The sequence below is a fragment of the Gobius niger genome, assembly GCF_951799975.1.
Source record: "Gobius niger genome assembly, chromosome: 13".
Lineage (NCBI taxonomy): Eukaryota > Metazoa > Chordata > Actinopteri > Gobiiformes > Gobiidae > Gobius > Gobius niger.
In genome coordinates, this window is record NC_136864.1 from 4,070,144 (window position 1) to 4,081,227 (window position 11,084).

The window sequence follows — 11,084 nt, forward strand, 5'->3', positions numbered from 1 at the left end:
CTCTAAGTGAGGAGGCCATAATATGTTTGACTCATGGCTGAAGTCAACTTTCTCCAGCTCTACCAAGGTTGGCAAAAATACATCTCAAAATACTTCAGATTGTTGCTTTAAGATATGGAATATAAAAATATTTCCCTGAGAGGAGAAATAAACTTGACCCGTTTCCATGCCTCAATAATAGCTCGCAGCAAAAAAAAAAAAAAATGAACTATGAACTAGTTCATTTTTGGAACAATGAACAAACTATACAAACAATTATGAACTATGAACGGACTAGTTCATTTTCAAATTTGTGAACTGAAATTTGAACTAATTCATGTAGAAAATACAAATCACCATATTATTATTTTAGTAAAGAAGAAAAAATGTACTGTACTGTATATGCGTGAATGTATAGGTATATATGTAATATATTGTATACATTTGTTTTTTTTTGTAACGTCTTTGATGGGTAGATGTTGTTTTGTTGCTTTGTAAACAGGGTAGGAAAAATAAGCCACGGCTTCAGCCTACACCTTTTCGGTTACCCGCCTTGTCTGTGATGAATTTGCAGTACATACTGTACTTTTTGTTTTATGTTTTTGTAACTGAATAAACATTCATTCATTCATTCATTCATCAAAATGAACTTTCCCAACACTGGGTTGCACAACAGGACCCACGCGTTTCTTTGGAAGTCCCTCTTCTGACACACCCTCTTTAGTCAGCGCCTGCTGAACTCTTCCCCTTTGAGTCTGAGACCTGTCGGCAGCCTGTCGCCCGTGTTGAACTCTGTCCCGTGTTTCTACAGTTCAGTGAAATGGCCTCAGATCAGGCGATCGTGGCGGCTCTCGGACGACCGTTCAAACTGGGGATGTTGTACGACGCTCGGACTGATCAGCTCCTCCAAGGTCTGCTCCATTTACTTTATTTTAGTTTGTATTTGTTCTCATTTACAGGGAAGTTGTGGCCACTCTTTGCACCCTGTTGTACATGTTTTTAGTGATGGATTCAACTTTTTCTAGCTATAGTTTATGGTGAACCTTAGGAGCTATTCTAATAAAATAAAATAAAAACATTTTTGAGAATAAGACAAGTCTAAGTGGTATAGAGAACCACTGATCTAAAATGTTACACACTGTGCCTTTAACCTCTTAACCCCCACTTTGACCCAGTGCATTTTCCCCAGTTCAGCTTTACCCAAATCTAAAAAGTTACAGCCTATAGGCCAGTGTAACACCTCGTTTGAAAGCTAACACAGATCAGTTGTTGTCCCGTTGTCGTCACTTTTAGGACTTTTGTTTTCATTGCTTTTTTATTGCGTTTTCATCACATTGTCATCACATGTTCAGTGCAGAGAAACAGACACACACAGTACAGTGTGAGGTGAAGTTTTTCTTTTCTTTTCTTTTTCAATTATAGGACAGTCTAGTTTTCATCTGTCATCCTTTGCCAGATGCACAGAGGGCAGCCAACAAAAAAAGTCAGGATTAAAACTGGGCCCAGCACTGAATTATTTTTAATGTATTTTAATATGTCTGTGATTAGGAATGGCGATTGGACTTATGCAAAATGAAATGTAGTGTGATTGGTAAAGTGTTATGTGACTGACTATGTGACTGACTGCTAGAAGAATGAATGGTCATGCTGTATTATTTATTTTGATGTAACCAGGAGTACGGATGGAAACAAAGCTATTTAGCTATAATCTGGTGCAGCACATCTCTGTCTCTTTGCGCTTAATGTCTCTGTTACATTGTCCCTTCAATAAAGTAAAGTAAAGTAAAGTAAAGTAAAAAATAAAGAAAAATAAAAGGAGGACAGTGCAGTAAAGCAGCAAACAATAAAAGCAAGACAATGCCAACAAGTAGGAATAATAAACAACAGCGGGAAGACTGAAGCATACATTAAACTATTTACAAAAGAACAGAACAAACACATGCAAGGGTCGTCACAAGAGGGCAGCATAGAGTTTAATCTTTACAGTTTGGTTTTGTAACAGCCAATTTTTAAGATGAGAGCAGAAAAAAATAAACGAGGGTGTTTCTCTGATTGTAGTTGGAAGGCTGTTTAAATCTTTTGAAGCCCTGACTGAAAAAGCTGATTGACCAAATCTTTTGGAGTGTTGCCATGCAGTCTCCTCTTGATGCTCCTCTAGTGGCTGATCTTTGACTGATGAAATCTCTGAGAGGTGGGGGTGCCAGGCCCTGTTAAACTTTATAGATCTAGCAGATGTTGGCGTGGTGACTGGTTTGGACTGACTGGCTTGCAGAGGTTATGCACATGGATTGCTCCACACTAACTCACTGATCTGAGGTCTGTTTCAGGGAGCGCTCTGTGGGACCAGGCGGCGTTGCAGTCAATGACCCTGACGAGGCCTCAGCCCTACAGCGACTTTAAGCTCTCCGCCTCAGACTCCACTGAAGAGAAGGCGTCTCTGCTGGAGGTGCAGGCCTCTCTCCGGGCCAGTGTCCTGTGTGGCTTCGTGAAAGCAGAAGGTTCAGCCAAGTATCTGCACAGCAAGCAGCAGTTTAAGAACCAGAGCAGAGTGACCCTGCAGTACAAGGCCACCACCCACTTTGAGCAGCTGTCCGTCACGGCAGACGCCTGGGACGATGTCACCAACAGGGACATGATGCAGACGGGCCTGGCCACACACGTGGTCACGGGGATAGAGTACGGGGCCAACGCTTTCTTTGTGTTCGACAGTCAGATTCTAGAGGCGAGTGACGTTCAGGAGTTTACGCTGAAAGTGAAAGTAGTGATCAACTTAATCTTCTTTTCACTTGAGTTTGATTTTAGTCGAGATTTAACTGAAGAGCAGAAATCTCTGGTTAAGACCCTCAAAGTCAAATTCTACTCAGACTTCCTTCTCGAGCGCTGCCCCGCCACCGTCACAGAGGCGCTGCAGACCTACAGGGATCTGACCAAGCTGCTGGGAGAGCACGGCCAGAACGCCATCCCAGCCCGGGTGTGGATGATGCCACTCAAACATGTCAGCCCTGAAGCAGCTGGGTTAGTCCGGCCCATCAGCGTGGGCTTAGTGATAGAAGCTGAGAGCACTCTGGAGGAGCTGGACGGCGTCTCCATGAGGTGTAACGGTAGTCTGTCGGTCAGTGCGGTGGGGAAGTTCCCTCAGCTTCAGAATCAGCTGCTCACGTTCCAGAAACTCTGCCATTATTACACTGTAGAGCTGCGGAGACAGATGGCAGAGACATGTCCTGCCATTCGAGAGGGGACAGAGACGGAGAGCGCCCTCAGGAGCCTCTTTGACCAGAGAGACACGTCCCCGTTCAGTCAGGACAAGCTAACCCAGTGGCTGGAGAGCAAGGAGAGGGAGGTGAATGTGGTTCAGTCCTGTTTGGACATAATGGGGGGCGTCCCAGTGCTGTCCACTCAGGCCGAGGTCGACGGCTTCGTGATGGGTCAGGGGCACGCGGTTTGCTCGGGCTTCGTCTTCACTTCGCTGCAGAGCTCGGACCCGCTGCTGGAGGAGATGGCTCGGTATCTGGGCGCTCTGAAGGCGGGGGAGCCTCACGAGCAGGGGGTGGAAGCGTCGGGTCAGCCGTGGTTCTACTGCGACCAGACAGTGACCGAAGTTAGAGCGATGGCTGAAGCTTTCGCTCAAACGTCCGGCCCCGTCTTCATCGCAGCGGAGCGCGGAGACCAGCACGAGGGAGCAGCTGTGGTCCAGTACAGAGAGGGACAGCTCCAGGGCTGAGGAAACACTCACCAAAAACACACACTCAAGAGGCGCACGGCTGCAGCTCTTTCAGTACATTCAGTCAAGTACATTCTGTGTTTGTATTTGTTCACATTCGGGCTAGATCATTTTAATCTGTCATTGTCGGAGTATTTTGAAATGTATTAAAGAACAAGAAGTAATTTGTCCTATCTATCTATCTATCTATCTATCTATCTATCTATCTATCTATCTATCTATCTATCTATCTATCTATCTATCTATCTATCTATCTATCTATGTTGTCCACTATGGGAGCTGAATCTTTGGGATCTGTTCAATCAAAAGGCTTGGGTCTTTTTAATATGAAATTGTAATGTCGCTAGCCAGATAACTCACATCTTAGATATGATTGATAAAAAATGACAATGGGACTGATATTTACGCTTTGAAAAACATGTTTGTGTGTAAAATCTTGTGCCACAACTAATAAAAAGAGGCTGTAACTGTCTGACAAATCATTTTTTAGTCCCCGTACAGGGAACACAGAGAATCGTGGAATCAGCAGACCGTGACTTTTTGAGAGAAATCCAAGTCATGTTAATGAAGCTGTAACTCAGCCCAGGACAGAAAAACAGGCAGGTAATTAGCAGTGATCGGCTGAGATTAGGGTCGTTCAGACTGAAATTTAGGTTGTTAGAACTTTTAAGACTTAAAATTACAATGATGATAACCTTCAGGTGAGAATAGCTGTTTATAGAAGGGTCCCCCTCCCCTCAGCTGAACTCCTCCCTGTGGTCTTTATCTGGGCTGTGGGCTGAGCTGAACCTTAGTGTCGCTGACGAAGCCTTTTGGATGAGAGGCGAAACGTTTGACACTTCAACTACAGAAGACGACTCGAGAACCTTCATTGAAGATGGACGACGCCTGCACGACTGAGAGCCTACACACACACACCCACTGCTCACCCAAAACTATGGCAAATACATACACTCAAAAAGAAAAGCCACAGCAAACTATCAAATTATTATTATTATTATTATTATTATTATTATTATTATTATTATTATTATTATTATAAATGAAAATATAGTCATTTAGGCAGCTGGTATAAAATGGCAAAAGGAGCCCCTGTGACATCAGTTTTTTGGAGGGAGACAGACTAAATATGGAGGATTTCTCAAACATGTTCAAAATAAAATGTCTCCAGTTACGTTTTAAAACAGGAACATGGTCACACAGCTCACAGACAGTTAAACCTTTCAAGTGTGGGCGCATACCTCCCCTTCGAAACAGAAAGTAACAGACCGAGGGACTGAGACCTGATTTGGTGCAGTCCTGTTTAGACCTGCGTAAGACCTGGCTGAGCTCTGGTGAAGTCCTGCTTTACTTTCAATATCCAGGTAAGTTCTCAGTCGTTTCTCATCCTAGTTTCAATACGTTAACCAGCAGCCAGTAACCCGTTCAAACCCGGAATATTGGCAATAACCCGGTCGCACAAGGCCATGTAAACACCGGCAAAAACCCGAATGTGACCCCTGGGTTACTCCATTTCCAACCCGAATGTTTGGCCTTATCAGAACATCCCCATCGAAAGGAACATTGATTTGTGTTCTGCGCCTGCGCATGTTCTATCCACAAGAAATCTTCAATACTTCCATGCGCTGTCTGGCGCGCGCCTTCTGAAGTGACGGTGCAGGTGCAGATTTTATATTTCTGAACATCTACGTGTCAGGCGTGCGCTAAACAGAGCACATACGTGTCAGCATCACCGCTAAACTGAAGGCTGCAGGCAAAGTTACGCTTTGTAAAGGTTTCTCCTACTGATGAACAATTATAGATCCAGTGCACTGATCCGGAATCCGGCCTAAAAAGCTTTGTTTCCAACAAAGTACAAGCATAAACCGCCCAAAACTCGAGCCTCAACTCTGCTGCTCTAGCTTTAGCTCGTGTTTGGGAAGTGAAAGTGAAACTTATCTCACTGCGCTGCTTTTCTCTTTTGTTCTTTGTCTCTTTTCTTTTCTTTTTTTTTTGCTTTAGAGCACTGTGTTTTTATTTTGTTGTCGATTACTTTATTAGTGTGGTGAAAGACACGAATATTGACGTTAGAAAGCATTGAGAGCATATTTGCGTCATGATGTTCTCCGTGTGTCTCAGTTTGGAACATCCCAACTGATCTCAGATAGCATGTAACTCCGTCTGCTCACGCATGTAAACGGGTTATTCGAAATGGTTCAGAAACCTGAATATCGACCTTAAAGGGATATTTCAGGATGTTTGACACAGGGCCTCATTTCCTAGTTATCCAGAGTGATGCTGATTTCTGGAGATTTGTTTTTTGTAATTCATGCAGTTGTTGCTCCTCTGGGATTCAGAGGGCATACGTGTGTGCGAAGTACTCAGCTGCGATATAAGAATAGAGAGAGCACATGCGTTTAGCTGCTTTTTTACTTCAGCACGAAAGAATTGTTCTTCACAATGACAACAGCAGTAATCAAAACAATGCAATTACTATGCTAAATGGCCTTAAAAGAGTCCAAAAGTCCATGTGGCCATAGCTGAATAACTATACTATGAGTCACATATGACAATTTCTTCAAAAGCAACACAATTAAAATACAGAACATTCTTTATTTTAATGTACTTTTTAACCTTTTTACCTTTTTATCATGAAATTAATCACTATTTATCTCTATTTACTCTATTTATCTTTTTAACTGTGCAACTATTTATGAAATCCCTATTCTTAATATAAAACTAAGCCAACTACAAAATGGCTGCACTGTATCTAATACAGTAGTACCATGGCATTACTGGTTTCCGGTCATAAACCATAGTTACACCTTGGTGATAACATAACCTAGTCAATGTCTCATAGTAATGAAACATGTTTCATTTATGTCCTAAATAAACAATACTCAAATGGTCCTCCTGGATAATGTATTTTTCCCGCGTTGTAATTTCCCTACCCTTGACCATTAGCTCTAAAAGTTAGCATTGAACACGATCACAATTCTACTAAAAAAACGTATTAAACTTAGTTTCTGCTAGACTCACACTTGACAGTTTTACCACAAAAACCTTCTGACTAAGATAATATACTTCAACTTTGCGAACTTATAGTGTTACCAACCTGCGATATAAGAATAGAGAGAGCACATGCGTTTAGCTGCTTTTTTACTTCAGCACGAAAGAATTGTTCTTCCTCTACGATGCCTCAGCTATTCTCTATCGATGCGCGACATGCGCCATCTAGTGGTCAAGGGTAGGGACTACATCTAACTCAACAGAGATGTATTCGAACCAAATGAGATTTAATATCTATAAAAAAATACTTAAATGTTAAAAATAAAAATTGTAGGGGTGCCTATTTTTAATGAACTTATTTCCAGGCCTCTACACTCTCCCCTACTTAAAATAAATGTCTCCCGACATTTCACGCTTTAGGGTGACTTAGTTAACGAGAGTGTACCAGTTATAAGCATACGGTTGGGGCTGGATGGGGTATGGATAAGACATAAAGTTCTGAACTGTTGGCACATGAGTTGGGAGAAAGAGAGGTCTCACATTTGCAGTCCATGGCTGAGATGATGGTTGTCCCAGAGCATCGTAAGTAAGTCTCTCCACCGGTTGTGCTCTCCTCTGTGACCTTCTCGTTTCCTCCTGTTCTCCATTATTTCCATCCATTTCCTCCATTTGTCCTTGTTCCTCCTGCAACACAGCTGGTCCAACCATTTGCTCCTCAACAACTTGCTGTATGGGTACAGGTTCCTGTCTCACTGGTGGGCGAAATTCTCTAGCCGTGGCATTGAGTCTTTGCTGGTTTTGAGCATTTTGCACTGGCACGACAGGTACTGGTTGCTGAGCGTTTTGGTATGAAGCACTTTGCTGAGGATTTACAAGTCTGTATACAGGAATGTTACTCCGGAGGTTGTAACGATAAGTGTACTCTTCCTCGTCCTCCGAGCTATCACTGTCTCTTTTCTCACTGTCTGGATTTGTTTCAGTTCTTTTGTCCTTTTTCTGTTTCAACTTTTTGCAGACAGGCAGTTCTTCTTCCAATGGCAAATCGTTTACTGGCAATAACAGATTTCTGTGTAACACTCGAATGACTTTACTGCCTCTTTCCGCTTGTACTTTATAGACTGGTCCATCGCCTACTCTCTCAACTACGCGATGTACTTCTGATTCCCAGTACGCACGCAATTTTCCCGGACCTCGCCTGGTTGGAGAGTGACACCTTTGATGCGTTTGTCGTACTGCCTTTTGCCTTTGCCTGAAGATTTTCGACTGTTCTCTGCAGCAATTTTGTAAGCTACACGCATCCTATCAGCCCATTTCTTTGCATAGGTCTGATGGTTGTGTTTCTGTGTCTCGTTCGTTTGATTAAAAAGTAGGTCTACTGGCAATCGAGGAGCTCTGCCGTACAAGAGGAAAAATGGCGAGTATCCTGTCGACTCGTGCCTCGTGCAATTGTAGGCATGGACGATTTGCGGAAGATGCTCTTTCCATTCACTTTTTTTCTCCTCATGTAGGGTACGAAGCATTTGGAGTAGTGTACGATTCAGCCGCTCCACCGGGTTGCACTGCGGATGATACGGCGTAGTTCGTGAGTGAGCAATTCCTGACAGTTGTTGTAATCTTTGGAAAAGACTGTTCTCAAACTCACGTCCTTGATCATGATGCAACTTTTCCGGATACCCGAAACGTGGTATGAAGTCTTGAAATATCTTTTCGGCGGCCGTTTTGCCTGACTTATTCTTTGTAGGGTACGCTTGCGCGAAGCGAGTAAAATGGTCTTCAAGTACTAAAATGTACTCGTACCCTCCTTTACTTGGTTCAAGGTGTAAGTAATCAATGGAGACTAACTCGAAAGGAGCACTGGTTGTGATAGATCCCATAGGAGCTCTCTGCTGAACGTTTGGACGTTTTTGTTTGATGCATGGACATTTCTTTGTGACATAATCTTCAATGTCTTGTTGCATATACGGCCAATAAAAACGTTCACGGGCCAGATGAATCACTTTATCGCAACCGACATGACCCATATCGTTGTGTAAGCTCTTAAACACCATAGGTTTTAACTGTTCGGGGAGGACAAGTTGTTTGTTATGCTCTGTTTTTCTGTACAAGAGTCCGTTGTCAACTTCCAACTTGTTCCACTCATACAGTAGTCTCCTTGTTTGTTTACTCATTGTCCGTTTGTCTTTGTCGTTAGGTGTCCATCTTTTGAGTTTGAGTGAGATCACCTCTTTGATTGCTTCATCTTCCTGTTGAGCAGTATGAATGTCTTTGGGTGTCATGCTCAAAACACTGTCTGTTGACTCACTTTCACTAGAGCTCAGTTGTAGCGCAGCTACCCAGGGTACATCGTTGTTTTGGACTGCCTTACTACCCTGCCACACCGAGAACACTACTTCCGGTAAAACTGTTTCTGTGTACTCGCCCATTTGCTGGTGGAGATCTAATGGGTATCTGGATAACATGTCTGCATCTGCATTCCTTTTTCCCGGCCTATACTTGATGTCAAAATGGAAGTCTGCCAACTCCCCAACCCACCTATGACCCACTGCGTTTAACCTGGCTGAACTGAGGACATAGGTTAAGGGATTGTTATCTGTATACACGGTAAAGGTCGGCGCATAGTACAGATAGTCACGGAATTTATCGCAGATGGCCCATTTGAGCGCTAGGAACTCGAGTTTACCGGAATGTAAGTGGTAATTTTTCTCGGCAGGTGTGAGAGTTCGAGAGCCATAGCCAATCACTTTGAGTTTATTGTCTTGTTTCTGATATAAAACCGCCCCCAAGCCTTGGTTGGATGCATCTGTGTGCAATACAAATGGAAGATCAAAGTTGGGATAGGCTAGAATAGGAGGATTGGTTAGAATGTCCACAAACTTTGACACAACTTCTTGATGTTCAGTTGTCCATGTTATTGGTGTGCGTGACGGAAGTTGATTTCTGTCTCCCTTTTTGGAGTGTCCTTTACCCCTTTTTGGTGCTGGTTTCTTTTCACCGTTTGTATCATTTGAGCTCTGGAGAAGTTCAAACAAGGGCCTCGCCAGTCGTGAGAAGTCTTGGATAAACAATCGATAATAACTGAGAAAACCAAGCAATGTCCTGAGCTCTCCGACTGTGCGGGGTTTCTTTTCCTTGAGAGCGATCACAGCGTCCAAATCCTTTGGGTCAACCTGAACCCCTTCGCCTGACACTAGCCTACCAAGGTAACGTATTTGCTTTTTAAACAGTTCACACTTGGCTGGACGAAGTTTTATACCATGTTGTCTCATTTTACAGAGGACTTGTCTTAGATGGTCTACGTGCTCATCAAAGGTTTTAGAGTAGCAAAGTACATCGTCTAAGTAAGGCACGCAACACTCGTCTCTGATCCCGTCTAACACTCCCTCCATGCACCTTTGGAATGCGGCCGGTGCGTTTGTTAAACCGAACGGGACCCGCACCCACTCGTACAAACCCCAGGGTGTGCTAAAAGCGGTTAAGTGCCTTGACTCCTCACTAACAAAACCCTGATGATATGCACTGCCCTGGTCCAATATGGAGAACCAGGTATTTCCTCCGAGACTGTCCAAGAGATCTTGTATCCGTGGCAACGGATGTCTGTCGGGTATTGTTTTGCGGTTGAGCTCGCGAAAATCAACACATAAGCGCAAAGTATTGTCCTTTTTACGCACACATACCACCGGTGACGAACAAGCTGACACAGATTTTCGGATCCAACCCCTGTTTAAAAGGTTTTGAACATACTCCTTTACCTCTTTGTAAAGCGGACGGGGAATGGAGTTGTAACTCTTTTGCACGGGTGTGTTGTCAGTGGTGTTGATCTTTAGCTGTAGTCCAGGAATACATCCAATATCCCCTTCCTCACGAGCAAAAACATCTGACTGTTCATAAAGCATTTGGCGAACAGCTTCCTGATCACTTTCTGGGAGATGGTCTAAATTTACAACTGGGTGCCATCTCAGATGTGAAGGAGCGGTGCTAAAAGTCTCTTTTTCCTCACTTTGACTGTCACATGACACTTGAGCTGTGCAACAGAATAACTGGTTGGTTGACTTGACATTTTCAGGACAAATGTTCACAGGTTTGTACTCAGAAACCTCTTCAATAAGTCCTAACACAGTCTTTGGATGTAGGAAAATGTCATGTTTGGTTGAGTTTTGGATTGGGATTTTAACAGTCTTTGTAGCACCAGGGGGTACATCAACAAGAGCTGGAAATAACTCCAATCCATCCGGTAAGTGATTTTTCACCGAAGGTTCAAACAGCATTTCACCTCCACCAGGAAATGATCTGATGTGACACTTTATCATACAGATTTCATTACTGCGAACAGTGAGTCCTCTTTTTCCAACCTTCACGACTGGACTTTCTGGTTCGTTTTCAGTTGTCTTGGCGTGAA

General features: G+C 43.3%; 1 protein-coding gene across 1 annotated transcript; it reads left to right on the plus strand.

Annotated features, from left to right (window-relative positions):
* Nucleotides 1-756: 756 nt before the first annotated feature.
* On the plus strand, nucleotides 757-3,700 carry LOC306972761 (neoverrucotoxin subunit alpha-like; the record flags this gene model as incomplete). Its single annotated transcript, XM_079569467.1, has 2 exons — nucleotides 757-890; nucleotides 2,307-3,700. The coding sequence occupies exons 1-2, from the start codon at nucleotides 800-802 to the stop codon at nucleotides 3,698-3,700; spliced, it is 1,485 nt and encodes a 494-aa protein (XP_079425593.1). The 5' UTR covers nucleotides 757-799.
* Nucleotides 3,701-11,084: the final 7,384 nt, after the last annotated feature.